The following is a 20193-nucleotide window of genomic DNA, read 5'->3' as shown; positions in this document are numbered from 1 at the left end:
GACTGACTCGGAACGGCCTCAGGGGTACCTGGTACCTCGCCGGCTTTTGCCCACACTGCTGACAGGCCCGGCAGCCCTGCACCCAGGCGGCCACATCTTGTGCCAATTTGGGCCAGAGATACTGGCGACGCAGGGTCTCCCGGGTGCGCCGTTCCCCATCATGGCCCCCGAGTGGGTGGTCATGCACCAGCCGTAGCAGCTGGGGTCGCACCTGGGCAGGAACACAGATGCCCCCCGGCTGGCCGGCCTCGGTTAACTCCCGTACCACTCCGTTCCGCACACACAACCGGGCATACAAACCGCTCCAGGGTCCTGGTAGGGCGCTCTTTTCCTCCCGCAGTGCCGCCTCCACTGCCGCCAGATCCGGATCTCGCTGCTGGGTCTGTCTCAGCTGCTCGTCGTTTAGGCCCGGGAAGGCGCAGCCGACGTCCTCCTGGATCCGTCCGATCGGGTCCCGAGCCGCGGGTCCCGCGCTTGCCGGGCGGTCGACGGGATCCTCAGTGCCACCTGTGAGGGTTTCTGTGGCGCACACTGCACTCTCCCTCGCTGGGGGGGGGGTCAGTGGCCGCGGCCTCTCGGGGGTCCGTTGCCTGCCGGCAGCGTCCCCCCGTGAAACACGGGCAGGCCTCCTCCGCCCTCGTCTCGGCGTACACCGTGGGTCGCCTCGATAAGGCGTCCGCGTTTGCATGCGTCCGGCCAGCCCGATACTCGATTTGCAGGTTGTACTCCTGCAACTGCGCCAACCACCGGGCCATCTGCCCCCGCGGCTCCTTGAATGTAAGAAGAAACTGCAGAGCATAATGGTCAGTGCGTACGCGACATCTCCTGCCGTACAAATACGGTCGGAACTGTTTGCATGCGAAAATCACGGCGTACAACTCTTGGCGGGTCACGCAATAGTTCAGCTCGGCCCCACTCAAGGTCCGGCTGGCGTACGCGATGACTCGTTCCGCCCCATCCTGTACCTGTGACAACACCGCGCCCAGCCTGCTGCTGCAGGCGTCGGTGTCCAAAATAAAATCGGTGGTAAAATCGGGGAAAGCGAGGGTGGGGGCGTGGGTGAGGTGGTCTTTGAGAGTGGTGAAGGCCGTCTGGCAGGCCCCCGTCCACTGGTAGGGGTGCTTAGGGGAGGTGAGTTGGGTGAGGGGGCGTGCAATCTCGCTGAATCCCTTTACAAATCGACGATAATAGGTGGCGAGCCCCAAAAATGATCTGATCTCCGTCAGATTCCTTGGCCGTGGCCACTCCACTACGGCGCGTACCTTCTCCGGATCGGTGCGCACGCCTGCCTCGCTGACGCGATGCCCGAGGTACCCCACCTCGCGTTGTGCGATGTAACACTTACGTGGCTTGAGCTTGAGATGAGCCGCTCGCAGCCGCTGGAACACCTCTCGAAGCCTGGACCAATGCTCAGACAAAGATCTACTGAACACTATCACATCGTCCAAGTAAATCAGGCACTGTTCCCACTGCAAGCCCCGCATCACCAACTCCATCAACCGCTGGAACGTCGCGGGCGCGTTAGTGAGTCCGAACGGCAACACTCGAAACTCAAACAGGCCCATCGGGGTGGTGAATGCTGTTTTTGGCCGATCCTCCTCCGTCATCTCCACCTGCCAGTAACCGGACGCCAGATCGAGGGTGGAAAAATACCGCGCTCCTGCGAGACTGTCGAAGGTGTCGTCGATGCGAGGTATGGGGAAGGCATCGCCGAGCGTGACTGCGTTTAGTTTACGGTAATCGACGCAGAATCGGGTTGACCCATCCTTTTTCGTTACTAGTACCACCGGGGCTGACCAGGGGCTCGCCGAGGGCTGAATTATGTTATCGCGAAGCATGTCCCCAACTGCCTCTTTGATTTGGGCGCGTTCGGGTGCGCCCACTCGGTACGCAGGGAGTTTGATGGGTCGGGCTGCACCGGTGTCAATTTGATGCTTAACAAGGTCGGTCCGACCCACGTCCGAGTCGTGTTCGCTGAACACGTCGGCATACTCCCGCAGTAACTCGCGCAGCCGATCGGCCTCTCCCTTAGGTAAGTCCGCCCATGGTACATGTAACGCGTCGAGCAGGGGAACGACCTCGGCTCGGGGAGTCGGGCCGACTCGCCAGGCCAGGTCCTGCTCACCCTCAGGACGACCGGGGTCCTCAGCCCAGAGTGCGAACACCGAGTCGTTAGAGTGGCGTGCGTGCAGGGGGTGTACTGTGGCTATCGGGGTGCGCCGTCGCAGTATCGCGGGGGTATTGTGGGGGTTAAACATCCGCATAAACAATCGGTCCCCATCTGCGTTTACCAACGTGGCGGATCCCACAACCCCATACCGTTTTGCCAACTCCGGGTGAGGAGTTAGCATTACCTCCCCTGATGGTCGGAGCGCGGGGTCGGTGGGGGATGTTGCCACCGGCACCAGCATCTCGGTGAGCGGGCCGATGGTGACTGCCGTCGTCAGGATAGCGGCCACAGGTGCAAAGCGGCGGCGCGTCGGTTCTCGTCCCAGGAACGGTATCCGCTCGCCGTTGCTCTCCATGGTGGCGCATCGCTGGCGGGGTTGCACGTTGAGTCCCAGCCGTTCTAAGAGGTCGGTACCTGCGATACACTCGTGACACAACGCACTCGACACGTAGAACTCCTGGGTGCACACCTGACTGCCTATGCGGACCTCTAGGGTGGCTCTCCCCAGCAGCCCCATTCCGGCTCCGCTCGCAGTGTGCAGCGCGCGGTCCGGTGCCTGCAGGTGACGCACGTCGACCCCGATCGCGCTGCAGTGCGCTGCGCTCACGAGCGAGGCCACCGCCCCCGTGTCCAGCAGGATTCGGGTACGCACTCCGTTAACCTCCCCTTCCACCAGCGACGTGGCCCCCGTGATCCCCGCCACCAGCTCCCGTAGCCAGTCGCCAGGAGTCACCGTTTCTGTGGGCGTTGTTGCTGGAACCTGTGTGGAGATCACTCGCTCGCCATTATTCTCATTATCGTCCATTTGTATCGGGACCGCGTCGATTGCACCCCTAGTTGGTCCGCTCTCTAGGGGGCGTTGGAGTTTAACCCCCGCGTCTGTCTCGCTCGGGTGATTTCAGGACAGTCCCTCACTAGATGCCCTCGGCGATCGCACATATAACATGCCCGGGGAGGGGGGGCGGTTCCGTAGCGGGTCCCCTGTCCGCTCCCTCCCCCCCCATTACGCCGCTGTCCACCCTCCGCCTCTAGTCGGGCTACCCTCCCAGATAACCCTCCCACCGTGGCGCGTAGGTCCCCCATTTCGGATCGGATGGTCTCAACGGAGGATTGCAGTTTGGTCATATTTTATTTGCTTCCTCGCGTACCTGGGTTACCCTTTCACCTACTTGGGTTATCATATCTCCCATGCCGGCCTGTAACCCGGCTACCCACCCCGGGGTCGTCTCGTTGGGTCTCTGTGGCTCTCTTTCCCGGCCCCTTACCGTCCTCGCGAGCTCCTGTCCCTCCTCCTCGTCTTCCGAGAGCAGGCTCGCAATGGCGCGCTCTCGTCCCAGCCCCCGGAGCTGCGCGCGTTCACTGTGAATTCTTTCACACTTACGTGCGCGCTCGACAAGGGTGTTAAACGGAAGACGTGGGCAGCTCATGTCTGGCTGCCACCACGCCGTGCGAGACAGGTACCGCTGGATTTTCTCGGCGGCCAGTTCCTCAATAACATCAGTTGCGTACCCCGGGCGTGCGATCTTTGTTAACTCACGCACATCCTCGGCGTAATCACGTAGATCTTCGCCAGGTTGGCGCCGGCGCGCCTCTAAGGCCGATTTTGCTTCCTCCTCGTCACGCGTGCCGAAACGCTGATCGAGTCGGCGCATCAGCTCCTCTAGCTGTGTCTGTGCGCTCGCGGGTAACGCTTCTACAAAATCGGCTGCCCGCCCATCAAGATTCATATTAAGTTGACGTACTGCCTGCGCGTCCGTCCATCCATTAATTTCCTTGGCCCCTAAGAGATTGCGGGCGAATGCCTTCCACGAAGGGGCCCCCCGGCCGGTAAATATTAGTCTTATTTTAGCGTGAGGTAACGCGGGGGTCCGTACCGCTTCTGACACCAATTTGTGGGGGTCGCTAGCCCCCGAAATCCCTCCCTCGATAATGCTAACGGCCGGGCTAGCATCATCAATCGCCCCCCCGCTGCTAAGCGAACCGCTGCTAAGTTCCTCACCCATGGTGTGGGAGCCGTCGCCCGAGGGTTCCACTCCACCGCGGGTCCGCGTAGCAGGCATGGTTAATTACGTACGCGCACACCCACACACACAGCTCTGTACGGCACTCACTCTTGCGCTTCTCTGCGCCGCGCTGGCCGCTCACGTTACAATCGCGCACCTGGGGTACGCCGATTACGCACGCCGCGAGCTTACGCACACACAGTACCACACGCGTTCCCACACGCAACCCGCGCGCTCAGCTCCGCGCAGCGCTCACTCACGTGGCGAACCACTGTGCACACAGCGCACCCACACGCTCACACTGCACGACAAGATCACGCGAGACCACGCTTCGCTATTAATGATTTATTATATGCCACCTGCGAATTGATGTTGAATCAGTGAGTCGACGAGGCTGGCCTATTCCACTAAACCTGTACCTATTCCCTATTTATCGGCTATGATTCTAATTCCCCTTCTTACTCACTGTTAAGTGTCCACGGCGGTCCGCTGATCCTTGTGTTAACCGCGTGCCTCGGTGCGTCGCACGGACGTCCGGGTCGCTGGCTCGAGCTGCGTCTGGTCGCCTGGCGCTGGAGTAAGAGAGCGATTTCCCCTCTGCGCTCCTCTATTTATCCTCCCTACCTCCCAAAGGGGATGCTGCGCTGAACAATGGGCTCGTGCACCCCAAGCCCGCGCACGGCAGTCCCCAGGCGCTGTTGATATGCTAATCAGTGTGCTGCGTGCAAGGCGTAAATCCTAATTACTCCCTTACCCTTCCTACCAATGGGGCTTGCGCGCTCAAGCGCAATTATCCCAACCCTCCATGACTATGCGCAACAGCCCCTGTGACCCCGCTATTCATGCTGTCCCGTGCCTCCCCTGCTTGCCCCGTCGACTCGTGGGGGTGTGTGTGGGGGGAAATGCGCCTCAACCGCGGTGGCCGAATGCCCCACGCCGCGACCACACCATATTAAGGCCGGCAGCAGCGCCGCGGTACCACGTAGCACGGGGGAGGTCATCCAATTCCCTGATCGCCGGAAACCGTGAGAATTAATCCCGATAAGGGTCTCTCGGATAAAAACCGGTCGATCAGGTAACCTTCCCTTCCAGCTCTATGGGGGGGGGGGGGGATGCGTGCGGGTGTGTGCTTATGTGGGGCGGGTGATTGGGGGCAGTGCGGTGGGGGAAGCCGGGCGGCTCCCTGGCTCGGCAGAGCGGCCCCGTCGCTGTGGCACCACAGTATCTTTATGATGTCTGTCTGCTTATATGTCTGTCTATAGTTTTCTGGTTAGATTTTTTTGTTGCTATTTCTTTTATACCTGATGATGATTGCTTGTGTTGCAATCTAAACGTCGTAGTATGCTATTATTTAATTATGATTTTATCTTTATATGTGACTTTACCGAAAGAACCAAAGAATACTTTTAAATCTAGTTTGAAAACTCACTTCTTTAGAGCAGATTCTTTATTTGTGTTTTAGTTTATTGTCCATCCTCTGCCGCACCTCCGAGTTCGCACGGTCGCCTACGTACGCTGTCGAAAGAAGTTCGTCGAACACTTTTTACTATAAACCCTCCAGCTACGGCAACGTTTCGCGATCGATGTTCACTTTTTAAAAGCTACGCGTGTGTAACGTATGGAGAGATGCTGCCACGGCAAACAGGAGAACTCCTCTTGTCCACACTAACGTAGGGGGGGGAGGGGGGCACACCAATATCATTGATCCTCGCGACAATGAAATGTCGAAAGTCAAGTCCGGAGATTTGAATGTGTTTAACCAACGCTGCTGAAATTATTCCGTGTGACTGACAGGCATGTGTAAAACAAAATCATTCCTTTTCTTACGTTAAGTGGGTGCATATTGTCTGCTTATTCGTTCAGCGCTTGCTATTCTGTACGTGTACATTTATAAGGCACCTCCTATTAGCACGGTTGGCCTCGGACGGTGTGAAAGAAGTTCACAATACGAACATAACATTTTTTTTATGAATGGTGACGATGTTTTGTCTGATATGCTCGTGTCGGACAAGCTGGTGTGTCAGCATAGTCAAATGAATGTGAAGCCGTGCTTATCCGTCACTTCTCGTCCTCAGTCAGTGGTGGAAATTCCCCATTCTTTTTTTGAGATTGGTCTCACCATAAAACACTGTGTAAACGTCACACAAATTCCCCATTGTCTTTTTGACATTGGTTTCACCATAAAACACTCACTGTGTGGACTTCACACAAAGCGGCCACTGACTTAAATGACGTGGGCCGAGATTTGAACTCACAACTTTGTGAATGTGAGGTGCTAAGCCACGCAAAGCCATCTAACACAGACAGCTTTAAGAGAGTGACCGGTGTCAATTCCAAGAGTATTATAGTAGGGCTCAAGCAAACATTTTCATATTAATATAGTTGAATCAATGTTAATTACGAGGTACATCTGAAAAACATTTTTTTTGGGTTCCCCAAAAATCAGAAGGTAACTTTTTTTTTACTTTTAGTTTTTTTAACCTTGACATACGAACATTTGTACCCAAAGTTTTTGACGGGCACTGCACTCGAATATGGCCTTAGATTAAACATCTGAAAACCGTAATTTGGAGCACGCCTTACCAAACCAGTAATGAGCCAAATATGAGAGCAACACTTCACCAGATTGTCCCAGATGCATTCCTATCCTGCCCAAATATAACAGAATTACACACCACCGTGACCAAATATGACCATCAAATTAATGCCACCACCACCACTACCATTGCACCACCGTTAGAATACATACCTCTCTGCATCAAGCCCTTCTCAGGATCTTCTACGTCACGGTATCGTAAAAATTAACCCGTAAAAACTAAGTTTTTCACTATAAATCCTTTATATGCGTGGCATTGGGGCGGCTAGAGTCCTCTCGTCCTCTGGCTTGAGATGGCTGCCACCTATGGGTCAGATGATTGTGTACCAGCATTAACCAATTGGTAAATACATATTTTAAAAAATTCCCTAAACAGTGTAAAATTTTGGAAAAAAATTCACGAAAATTAATTGTCACGCACAACGAGTCTGTGTGCAAAATGTCAGCTCGATTGGATCACGGGAAGTGGGTTAAAAAACGACCGAAAGGTTTGCGCGGTCGTAAGCAAGCACGCAAGCAAGCGAACTTAATATAAAGGATTTAAAAATCGCACCCATCGCTTTGACGTTCCAAGAACACCCCCATCACTAATACCGGAGCCGCTAACGCCCCATGCTGATATATCCCGTGCTGTGTGCCCTTCTCCAGCGAGGCTTTGCCTGCTGCTTGGCCGCCGATTGGACGAGCCGGCGACGTGTTTGGAACGTCCGTGAGAGAGACGGGGCCGTGGGCGAGGATCTCGGAGCGCCGTGAACAGGCACCATGTCGTACGGAGCAGTCAGGGAGTACAACTCCCAGTCCCATGCGCAACGCCAAGGTGAGCGATGGCAAAAACACAGAAATGCTGAGATCACTTAAAAAATCAACACGGGGTCAAGATGCACACACTGATTTCAGCATTTATCACCCAGAGGTGTAGGTCTTTTTTTTTACTTCGTGTTTATTTTTATTTACAATGGCTTCGACCATGCATTTGGGTACCATGGCTGTGTTCACGCACGGTCGTCATGTGTTCGCTGAAATGGACGGGTGATGAGTGGCGTGCAGTCCCCAGTCTCTCTCGCCTTGCCTTGCCACACTGGTGCACTGCTGCGCACCATCTGGCGTGCGCTACATGCCTATTGCTGTGCGGTGCACTGGCAGAGAAGCAGTGGCCACCAAATTGTTAGAGGTCTCTCTCCATATTTTTTTTATTACAACAAAAATGCGAGCCCTGGCATACAGTACCACGCCGAAAAGTTCCGGTGACATTGGTACGAAGAAATCCGCTGTCGATTATTCCTGCGCCGACGGAACCCACGTGCAAAGGTAGAGAAAAGAAGGGCAATTTGGCCCTCTTCGCTGCCCCCAACCAGGTTGGGACCTCGCGCGACGGACGGGGGAAGAGGACGAATGCAATAATTGGTGTTTTATCCTTTTATCTGGCAAACAAAACTGACACCTTTTTTACAAGGAGTCATGTTTGCATTGACCACAATACTTGCAGTCAAATGCAAACTAAAAACAATACTCTGATATTGTTTGTTTGCATTTGACTGCAGGTATTGTGGTTAATGTAAGCATGATTCCTTGCAAAACGTGTCAGTTTTGTTGCCAGAAAAAAGGGGAAAACCCCTATTAGTATATTTTGGTACTGGCAAAGGAGGTCCCATGATAATAATTGTTTTTTTTTTAATCCTTTTATCTGGCAACAAAACTGACACCTTTTTTACAAGGAGTCATGTTTGTATTGACCACAATACCTGCAGTCGGAATGCAAACAAAAAAGTGTCAGTTTTGTTGCCAGATAAAAGGGTAAAAAAACAATGATAATATTTTGCTACTGGCAAATGAGGTTCCAATGGTGTAAATGCTTTCCCCGAGCTCTCATACTTTTGGCGTCATCTGGTCCAACCCATGGAGACTAGGCTCTAAGGAAAGCTGTCTCGGGTATGGACCAATCAACATCAAGGACAGTGCACATTATCAGAGTTATGTTTTTTTTTGCATTATGACTGCAGGTATTGTAGTCTATGCAAACATGACTCCTTGTAAAAAAAGGTGTCATTTTTATTGCCAGATAAAAGGGTAAAAAAACAATTATCATATTTTTCTACTGGCAAATGAGGTTCCAATGATGACGAATGTAGGTCTCTCTTTACGCTTTCTGTCAATACAACGGGTGCTGAGATGTTCAAACACAAAATAGAAACCTTTTGCAAGGAATCAAGTCTGCGTTAACCACGCATGGTACTTCTGGTGAACGTGAAAACAAACATAGATTATATTTTTTAACTGATTGGTCTATGCCAAAGACAGCCTTCTTTATGGCCTAGTGTCACCGTTGCCCAGAGAACGCCAAAAAGGCGGACAGTACAAAGACAATGCCCGTATCAGAGCATCCATAGCTCGGGGTGAGCTGCTAAATCATGGGACATTTTTTCCAGTATCAGAGAATGAATAATAAGAATAGGTTTTAAACTTTCTGACAATACAACAGGTGTAAAAGATGTTCAAAAACCAAACAGATAGCTGTTGCAAGGAATGAAATCTGCCTATAGGTATTTCTATTAAACGTCTTTGCCCAATTTCCAGGTCAAATCGTGCCCTCTCACAGAGATGAACTCGTGATATTGAAAGGATTTTTTTCGTAGCAATGTTTTGGTACATTGATCATTATTGTACTGCTTTTCTATAATAAAGGGTTTTTGGGGGGGGGGGGTAGATCACGTAATTAGTAAGGTTTGCCTGGCAAATCTCCTGTTGAAGCTGGCTGTAATCAGCAGCGAAACATCGCACTCATTGTCAACGTTGTGGGTTTACTCTCCAACACACAAGCGGTGTCATGAACGAATTGGCACTCTTTGTTTACGTGGCAAACCTTACTAATTGGCTGTGTCGGGTGGTGGAAGGTTTAACGAAATATTTATATTTGTGTGATCCAACCCCCCAAAAAACCCCTCTTTTATGGATAATATTGATCGCGAAAGCCTACTTACGTGTTAATCGGGACTCATTTTGCTTCTCAAGTTGAACGCCCGTCGTCGAGTTTACGACACGTCAGAACCTGGTTTAATCACGGGTGGCCGATACTCAAATTCAAACTCGGCTCTCGTGCCAAAATCAGTGCTCCGATCTCTGACGACTTCTGGGGAAGTATCGTTTCTTGTGAAGTGAAATAATATTTTGACAGTGTAATAATAAGACACGACTTATCTATACGCTGCCAGTATTGAGCAACTCTTGCCGGTACATGTATCTCTTAACGGGGAGAGGTAGTAGCATTTTTTGTACAAAAATAAACAAAGATCCCACATGTATCACAGAGTATTGGGGGAATTTCCCGTCAGCGAGGCACTGGTTAAGGCCGGAATGGCACGTAAGTAAAGAAGGTGGGCAGTATAGTAACTATACTCAGTGCCGGATTAAGCTAGTGCGGGCCTGTAACATATGTTATAAAGGGGTCCTAAATAAATAAATAAAAACGTAAATATTAAAACACACATTTGTAACTTGCAATGTAAAGTAATTGTATTTTTTCATTTGCTATACAGCCAGATAATACGACAAATCGCTAACCTCAAACACCCAGTCGTTCATAAAAGTTGAAGGCTGGTATAGTACTATAGTAATAGAGCGAGTGCAGAATCACTGAACCAGGAATTGGTGCTTGAAAGCATACTCTTCGGTTTTTTCGGTAAAGTCTCGTAGGTAAAGCAATCAATAAATTTAAATAAATGAAAACAACTACATTAGATTTTATTGATTGTTTTACCTACGTGACTTTACCGAAAAAGCCTAAGAGTATGAATCCTTGCAGTCACGAAAGCTTCAAATCTAGGCTTGAAAGCATTTAGCGCGGGGCCCTTGAAAGTGCGGGGCCCGTAGCATCTGCAGCTACTTTTGCTACTGGGACAATCCGGCACTGACTGTGCTCAGCCACATGTTGTTCTGATGTTTGCTCTCCAAGTTCTGATGTTTACTCTCCAGGTTCTAAAATTAAGACTGAATTGGCCGAAGGGGGAAACTCAGGATAGTCCATTAACCGCTCGTGCCAGCTATCCCCCCAAACATACACACGGTTGGCTTACGCACCACGCGAAAGAAGTTCAACAAACACACAAAGACAAAATATCCCTCGATATAGCCTGGAACAAACGTTGGGGGAAAACGGTTGTTTGCGAGCACCTATTAAGGCTGCACAACGCCTGGGCTATCTTCACTTCCCCAGTGCCGATGTTTATACACTGCACACACACCCACACGCACCACAGCCGAATAAAACTACTGTCGCAATGACACCAGGCAGTGGGAACTCAGAACTGTGTGTTTTTTAAATAATGAATTTGTTGAAAACGACATTATGCATTTTTTTGGTGTAATGCACCGATATGCACGAAGTGAAGGTGAAGCCGAAAAGATGCTTTGGGAAGTGTGTCCTCTGGTGACGCACAATGAGTTCATCGTATCGGCTCGAACACCGCCAAGTGATCCGATGGGCCTGGGTTCTGGGTAAAGGGTTAACGACGAGTTTCAGAATGTGTTGTTTGGCACCCTTGCGAACAGGGAAATGGCCCACCGCATTGATTCTCCCTTGCACGCAATGACATTTTTTTAAAGCATTCTCTCGTTTATTTCAATTCCACCTTTTGAGGAGGAGGAAGAAGACGAGAGAACAAAAACATCACGTGATAAGCCGTGAGATGTTAACTACCTCGCCTGGTATGCAGGAGGTCGTGGGTTCGATCTCGACCCTGACGCCTGCTGTATATTTGGAGTTTGCATGTCTCTCTGTCATCATCACGGTGGCTAGGAGATGTTAACTTCCTCGCCTGGTATGCAGGAGGTCGTGGGTTCGATCTAGACCCTGACGCCTGCTGCTGTATATTTGGAGTTTGCGTGTTCTCCCCGTGGTCGCGTGGATTTTTCTGTAAGTCCTCCGGTTTTTCCCTCCGCATTTAGAAACGTGTTTAGAGTATTTGGTTGCGAAACAATTTCACGTGATAAGCCACTTCGTTGAGCTATCATTTGTTGCCAGGCCATTTCTAAAAGAGAGATATTATGGCTCAGTGGACCTGATCTGGTAAAATAAAAAAAAGTTTCTAGTTTCATAGTTATTGTACAGTATTGTTCTCTACATTTAATATCCTGATTTATGATTGTTCACCTGAACTTTATGAGGAGATTGGTAGAGAAAATAATTGGTTTATAGATCGTAATGTCTGAGATAATTTGTGCAATGTTTACATGATAAAATAACATTTAATTTCCAATATCCTTTTTTTACAGATATAGCTCTGTGCCGTAATTATTCAAAGTCGCTGGAATTAGACCAATTGCAGTATTTGAATGGTCTGCATTGAGACCAGATTAAACATTTTCATGATATGTACGTCTTAAATATAAGCAATTCTCCTTAAACTTGTTGTCAATCCACGCCGGGATGAATGTCCCCCTCCTCATGCCACGACATTTATGGTGGATCACAGTCGCCACTCAGCTGTGTACCACACCAGTTAGGACACGTGGGTGATGGAGGGTGACCAGGGCCGCGTCAGATATCAATCACTAAACTAAAACGTGGAAATTAGTAGCAGCCAAATACTCTGAACGCTAAATTAAATACTTTCTCGTCTAGTTCTAGTTTTAATTTTAACAGGTAAGGTCCATTGAGCCATGTGGCGCTTTTTCAGAAGCGAACTGCCCACAAATGATAGCTCAACGTAGTGGCTTTATCACTTGAAACATACTCTAAAACACTAAGTGAAATACTCTTTGGTTATTTCGGTAAAGTCACGTAGGTATCAAATAAAATAAATCACGACGTTTCAATTGCAACACAAGCAATCATCATCAGGTGGGAAAACCACAGCAAGAATGTTTTTTTTTGCTGAAGTGGGAGAGAGATGCCGTGCTAAGAGGTTATATAGGTAAGAGAGGGGGGAGGGGCAAGGGGGGAAGAGAGAGGGGGGGGTGTGGGGTAGGGGGAGGGGAGCGCTGCGTGGACGGTAGGAGAGGGACGTGAAGCTGGACTGGGGAGAATTGGGGTTTCCCACCTGATAGTGATTGCTTGTGTGATTTATTTTATTTTATACCTACGTGACTTTACCGAAAGAACCAAAGAGTATGGATTCCTGCAGTCACGAAAGCTTCAAATCTAGACTAAATTAAATACTCTGAACCAACCACTTTCCTAGCAGGGCCACGGCTCACATCAGTGGCAAGCGAGATCCCAACCGATCCCCGTGTCTCCCCCTTTTACCCCAACCACCTTCAACAACAACAACAGCCGCCATTCGCCACTAAGTGGCGGTGACGTCACCACGACGCTTGTGCCAGGCCATGTGCACCTTGAGGCCACGTGAAGTGTCGAACGCCCGCTGGCAGGAGGTCACCGGGCAGACCCAGCAGGTGCCACGGGTCGACTGACTGAGATGATAAATAAATTACCACTAAACCACGTGAACAATACCCTTCAACAACCCACACTGACCGACCAGCATGGTGAAGTATGATCTTCTTGGCTCTTTCGGTAAAGTCACGTAGAAGGGAAATAATAAAATAATAAAAATAAAACAATAAAATAATTCTCACGACGTTTCGGCCACAACACAAGCAGCCGTCATCAGGTGAAGAACAGGTCTGTCGGAAAGACAGCGTCTGAATGAGATTCTGAATGAGATTCAGACACTGTCTTTCCGACAGACCTGTTCTTCGCCTGAGGACGGCTGCTTGCATTGTGGCTGAAACGTCGTGAGAATTATTTTATTATGTTTTACTTTTATTATTTTATTACTTCCCTTCTACGTGACTTTACCGAAAGAGCCAAGAAGATGAATCCCTGCAGTCACGAAAGCTTTAAATCGAAATTTTATTGTGTTTTATTTTTATTATTTTATTATTTTCCTTCTACGTGACTTTACCAAAAGAGTCAAGAAGATGAATCCCTGCAGTCACGAAAGCTTTAAATCGAAATATGGTGAAGTATGGTCAATCGATTGACCCCTCCTCCCACAACCCGATACGCCGTGAGGAGGCGACCTTCACTTGAGAGCCCCTGTTGGTGGCGGTGTGTGACCTCTGTTTTTTTTTTACTATAATTTCTATTTTAACAAAAATGTATTCTCCCTATGAACGCTGATAAGGAGGCTGTCTACACACGACCAGGTCCGGTGCGTTTTAGTGCAAGGATGTGTGCGTGTGTCTGATAATGATTATTATTATTGAGACACACTTGGTATATGAGGCCAGGAATCGAACTCAGGAGCAGTGCGCTGAGCACGATGTCGTCACTTCATCACCACCTTGAATACATTAATACCGTAATGAATAACGGAACAGATTATGTAAATATAAGAAAAACAGGATTGCTGTTACACCATTGGAACCTCATTTGCCAGTAAAAAAATATGATAATTGGTTTTTTACCCTTTTATCTGGCAACAAAACTGACACCTTTTTTTTACAAGGAGTCATGTTTGCATAGACCACAATACCTGCAGTCATAATGCATACATTATCAGAGTTATGTTTTTTGTTTGCATTATGACTGCAGGTATTGTGGTCTATGCAAACATGACTCCTTGTAAAAAAAAAGGTGTTAGTTTTGTTGCCAGATAAAAGGGTAAAAAAAACAATTATCAGGATTGCTGTTATTTATTCCACTTTGTAGCCAGAAAAGGCCCGTTCCCATTTTGTTTGCGTGTTTCTGTTCGAGATAACACCGTTCGAATTAACTTTTTTGTTTTAAAGCATGTGAATGACGTGTCGTATGTAGCTGAACTTCCCTCCTGCTGCTGCTGCTGTCGCCTGCTGGCTGAGTCGCCCTTGAAACAAAAGAGCAGCATTGCAAAAAAACACATTCCTGCGGAGGGAGCTGGTAGGAACGTTGGGTTGCTCGGTCAATGGCCAGGGTCAACGGCGGCGTGGTGTATTCCGCAAATATGCCCGACTGTGAGGGCGGGCACAAGCCGGCGTGAGTAGGTTAAACGTTGAGTTTTATAAGGGCACCACGGGGTGACCAGCCCCTCCCCTCCCCATCCAGCCCCTCCCCATCCAGCCCCACCCCTCCCACCCCCCACCCAGCCCCACCCTCCCCACCCAGCCCCTCATCACCCTCCCCAACCAGCCCATCCCCACCCTCCCCTCCCCACCCCTCCCCAGCCTCCCATCCCCACCCAGCCCCACCCTCCCCACCCAGCCCCTCCACACCCTCCCCTCCCCACCCAGCCCCTCCCTGCACGACGGACGGACACAATAATCGCCTGTGGGCTGGTGTAACCAGGAGGTTCCTACCAGTATAAATTGTCTTTACTCGGGAAATAAACCGCTCTGTAAATGACTCCCTGTGACTTGCAGCGATGTCGGAAGCGAATCAGACCAAATTCAGGGACACCTCGCATGACGCCAGCAACTGCCTCAAAAAGATGTCCGACAAGAGTAAGTATTTGAAGTTATGGCACTCTTCATTGCCACGGTGGTGAGACGTTAACTACCCCACGCCTGCTGCATATTTAGACTTTGCATGTTCTCCCCGTAGTCGCGAGGATTTTTCTACATGTACTCCGGTTTTTCCCTCCACATGTATAAATGTGTGTTTAGAGTATTTGGCTGCTATACATTTACACGTGATAAGCCACTTCGTTGAGGTGTCATTTGTGGCCAGGTCGCTGCTTAAGAAAGAGCTATACAGCTCAGTGACCCTTACCTGGTGAAATAAAACATAGTTTAGTTTAGTTTGATGTGACCGGGAGAGCCTCACTTCGTCTCGAGACTTTTCAGAACGTAACCGGTGCCAACAGCGAGGCAAATACTGTACAGAGGCGATGGATGTGTTTCTATACTCTTAGTTTTTTCGGTAAAGTCACGTAGGTAAAACATGAAATTAAAATTAATAAAAATAAAATAACAAAAATCACGATGTTTCGGAGGCAGCACAAGTCTCCGTCATCAGGTGGGACCGTCACAGCCAGATTTGCTGTATCAAGTGAGGCAGGGATTCCAAGATGCAAGTTCTTAAATACAAGTTAAGGGGGAGGAGGAGAGGGGGGGAGCTTGTCAGAATGTGGTAGCCAATGAATGGAACGTATTGGAAGGGGGGGGGCTAAAAGAGATGTCGTAACCCTCCACCACCCGACACGGCCAATCAGTAAAAAAGTGTCACGTTGACAAAAGACAATTAGTTCACTGCTTTAGCCCACCGGTGTGTTGAAGCGTGAAGCTATTTGTCTTTTGTCAACGTGACACTTTTTTACTGATTGGCCGTGTCGGGTGGTGGAGGGTTACGACACATTTATAAATAACGCGATCTAAACCCAAAAACGTTGATTATGAATAATATTGGTCGCGAAAGCCTACGTGTTAAACTAAAAGAGATGTGTTTCTAGCCATTTTAACAGTACGTGAAACTGCCTCTTTATCAGATACAAATCGTGCCTTGTGCTGTCTTGCTCAACCGGTGATCCCAGCTCCCATTGCGTGTGGTGTCTTCTTCTCTTACACCCCCACCCGCTCACAGTCGCAGAGTTCGATCGGTACCTGGGCGGCCGGAGCTTGGACTTGAACGATCGGCCTCAGCGAATACATATGTGATTATTGTTTTTCTTTTATCACTTTCAAATTCACGCGGCGTTCATCAATCACAGCGAGCGCTAAGGAGTCCTGCTCTCGGCCCAATAATGGCACCCCGCTAGTGAAACATCACATCCAGTTGAATGTGTAGAGCAAAGGGCGCGCATCCTGTATTACCCGCGTTCATCTCAAACGATACGCGGCTTTAACTTGCATGGCAAAGTGCGAAGAGTCGGTTGACTGTGCCTCCGCTTCTCGGCGACTCTGCTCATCAGGATAACACTGGAATTTGGCATAAACCAATTCGTGGGTTCAGAGAATTCAAGGATTGGACAAGAGCTATGCAATTTTTTTTAAATGTCCTTTAATGAGATGCCTCGTCTCATTAGCTGGCAACGCTGAGGAGCCGTTTCGAATCCTGGTTTCAGCATCCCGTGATTAAATTTGATTCTCAAGTGTTGGGAGTCCATGAGCTTAGCTCAGTCACTTATGACTGCACCATTAAAAAAAAACATCAAATACACGTTGGGTTTTCACTTAATTTGGGTACACTGCAGCTCTGAGGATTCAACATTTATAATTTGACTACCATGTCACGAAGACGACTTCCAGGCCACGTCTAAACATGTGCCATTCCGTGTGCATAAGTGGCAACGGATTAGTTCTGCTACATCTTCCATGGCAGATAGGGTGCGAGCTGGGAGGGGGGGGGGTGCGAGCGGGGGGGGGGGGGCGTTGGACAGGTTTGAGTGTCTTAACACGCGCGTCTCCCACACACAGCATCGGCCTCCAGACAGTGATCAAGGATCTGGTCACGGAGGTGCTGTCGCTCCTCTGCGCGCTCACGGCTCTGGGCGGCCACTACAGCGAGGTTCGTATGCACACAAAGACGACGCATCCCGACGTGTCGCCCCCCAACAGCAGGCGCTGTTAGCGAGCACCCCTTGAGGCCGACGCAGCACACGCCAGGGTCGGAGTGTCTCCCCAGTAATGATGTTTACATACAGCACCAAGTTCTGATTTAAGGCTGAGTCGACTTGGGGGAAGCCCAGGACCCGTTAAAAAATATTCGACCGTGTTGGTTAAATCGAACACGGGTCTCCGCGTTCGTAGCGCAGTGCGCTAAGAGGCCGTCCATAAATGACGTCATGCATTTGGGGGGGCGGTCAGACATTTGTGACGATGTGTGACGAGGGGGTGGGTGAGAACTGTGACGTCACATCAAAATGCGCAACTTTAAATAAATAATAGACAACACGTTCTACTTAATTAAACAGACTTTTTAATAATTTTTTTCTCCTACAACATCAGAGTGCAGCGTCACATTAAATACGCACTAGAATGACTATAGTTTAAAGCGATTGAAAGCATGTTTTATTTTTTTTGGGGGGGGGGCAGAGCTTTGTGACGTCACATTTGAGGGGGGGTCTGACTTTTTGTGACGTCGCGTGACGAAGGGGGGGGGGGGGTCAAGAATCGTAAAAAATCGCGTGACGTCATTTATGGACGGCACCCTAACCTGCTACACTACCGCTCCCCCGCAAACCGCGGCCACGGGTAGAACGTGGAAACTCCAAACATCGAGGCGTCAGGGTCGGGATCAAACCCACGACCTCCTCCTGCATGCCAGGCGAGGACAATGAGTCAGCTGGAGAGAATGCTGGGAGCTACGGTTGCCGATGTTGGTGCAGAATCAGTATACGGCACCTGCATGAGAAACAGCACAGAAGTAATTCTAGATTTGAAGCTTTCGTGACTGCAAGGATTCATACTCTTCGGTTTTTTCGGTAAAGTCACATAGGTAAAAAATAATTTGATTTGTTATTTTATTTCTATTATTATTTCTATCATTTTATTATTTATTTTTATTACTTTTTTTATTTTTAAATCCTTTATATTAAGTTCGCTTGCTTGCTTAGGACCGTGCAAATCTTTCGATCGTTTTTTAACCCACTTCCCGTGATCCAATCGAGCTGACATTTTGCACACAGACTCGTTGTGCGTGACAATGCATTTTCGTGAAAACAATTTTTCCAAAATTTTACACTGTTTAGGGAATTTTTTTTTTTAGATTTAATTGCCAATTGTTTAATGCTGCCAGACAATCATCTGGCCCATAGGTGGCAGCCATCTCAAGCCAGAGGATGAGAGGACTCGAGCCGCCACGCATATAAAGGATTTATAGTGAAAAACGTTGTTTTTACGGGTTATACTTGTTACCTACGTGACTTTACCGAAAAAAAACCTAAGAGCACAGAAGTAACGCAACGTGGACACAACAGAGGCATGCAGAGCCAGTCAAGGCGATGCACCTCTTGTGTTGCGTTGTCGATGAGCGTTCAAACACGTGCTTCTGTTGTTGTTGTTGTTTAAATCACTAAACAATTGTCGCAACTTCTTGGTTCTTTCGGTAAAGTCACGTAGAAGGAAAATAATAAAATAATAAAAATAAACCATAATAAAATACTTTATTATGTTTTAGTTTTATTTCTATTATTTTATTATTTCCCTTCTACGTGACTTTACCGAAAGAACCAATAAGATGAATCCCTGCAGTCACGAAAGCTTTAAATCGAAAAAATTTTTTGTCGCACTGTAACTTGTTCAAAGTGTCACCCTTGAGACGAGAAGCACATGGAAGCCTCCAGGTGCAGGAGCTCACTGCGCCCGACTGCCGTTCAATCTCCGGAACGTGACATTTTCGGCATTGTTCGAGTTCTTTTTAAACGCCACCACCACTTCTGCATACCCCGGGGTCCGAGTAAATTGGCAACGCCACGGTCAGTCGTGATGGCGTTACAGAGCGGGCAGGTGCTCTCATCTCTCCCCAAACACCACTGACCGCTGTGGAAGAGCAGGCCAAATACCCTCCAGATGGGGGGGGGGGGCTCTGGAGCGCTCCTGTAGCGGAGGCCCCTTGCCGCCAGCAGTGTCGTGAGCGAGACATTGCGGGGTTGCGCCTCTAGCTTCGACGGCGAGCTGCGCGTTAAACCCGTCTAGCGTGCGTGCTTCTTACGCTGTGACGCAGCGGGGAAGGGGGGGGTGCATGCCGGGACACAGCTGGTTGACAAGCTTTAAGACGCCCGCGCACCAAACGGGTATTTCCACTATTGCGGCATCAGATGAAGCCCAAAGAGACGGGGGGGGGGCATGCTCTCCGCGCCCCTGTGTGTCCACTGCGCGTCGCGGCTGTAGTCGTTTATCGAGGTGGAAAACTCACTCGTTTAGAACTTCCTGCTGTGCTTCGCTTCGTTGTCCTTTGCCCGCGCCTCCGATGAGCGTGGTTGGAGCGAAAGAAAATCGGTAAAAAAAACAACAATGCCTGTACATTATGGTGGGGGGGGGGGGGAGGAGGCAGTTGATTGGTAAGAGGGCTGAACATAATAATAAGGGGTTTTCCCCTTTTTTTCTGGCAACAAAACTGAAACCTTTTTACAAGGATTCATGTCAAAACGGGAAAAACCCTATTATTATATTTTGGTACTGGCAAAGGAGGTCTAATGATGTAGGACTGAACATGTGCATGAGGAATTGGCCAAAATCCCAAGCAGGAAAATCATGAGACTCCAAGTGGCTTCCCGGCATAACTGAAACCATCGTTTTGTAACGGTGCATATCAAGACACGGTCCTCAATGAGCGTTCTCAAGGATACACCAGACGCTGTCGGAGTTTTTGGTGAGTGTTGTGGCGCATGCCTTGCGATCCTTGGTACGCACGGTCATTCTATGGGCACTGCAAAAATGCTTCAAAAATACTTCGACGAAATATATTTCTCGAGTGGTGACCCCGTTATCAAGAGCTTGACACTCCTTCTTGGTTCTTTCGGTAAAGTCACGTAGAATGGAAATAATAAAATAATAAAAATAAAACATAA

General features: G+C 49.2%; 1 protein-coding gene across 1 annotated transcript in view; it reads left to right on the top strand.

Moving 5' to 3' along the window:
- Nucleotides 1-20193, top strand: part of LOC133353316 (uncharacterized) — a 37921-nt gene that overhangs the window by 3373 nt on the left and 14355 nt on the right. Inside the window, exons 2-5 of the mRNA XM_061569455.1 lie at nucleotides 7418-7586; nucleotides 15107-15187; nucleotides 16266-16335; nucleotides 17099-17189. Coding sequence (XP_061425439.1) covers nucleotides 7532-7586; nucleotides 15107-15187; nucleotides 16266-16335; nucleotides 17099-17189 — 297 coding nt within the window. The 5' untranslated portion in view covers nucleotides 7418-7531. The remainder of the gene's footprint in view (nucleotides 1-7417; nucleotides 7587-15106; nucleotides 15188-16265; nucleotides 16336-17098; nucleotides 17190-20193) is intronic.

This window comes from Lethenteron reissneri, chromosome 43 (assembly GCF_015708825.2).
Source record: "Lethenteron reissneri isolate LAM-NWPU_2019-01 chromosome 43, ASM1570882v1, whole genome shotgun sequence".
Taxonomy (NCBI): Eukaryota; Metazoa; Chordata; class Hyperoartia; order Petromyzontiformes; family Petromyzontidae; genus Lethenteron; species Lethenteron reissneri.
The sequence above is the reverse complement of the archived record's forward strand: the minus strand, read 5'-3'. Positions and strand labels throughout refer to the sequence as shown.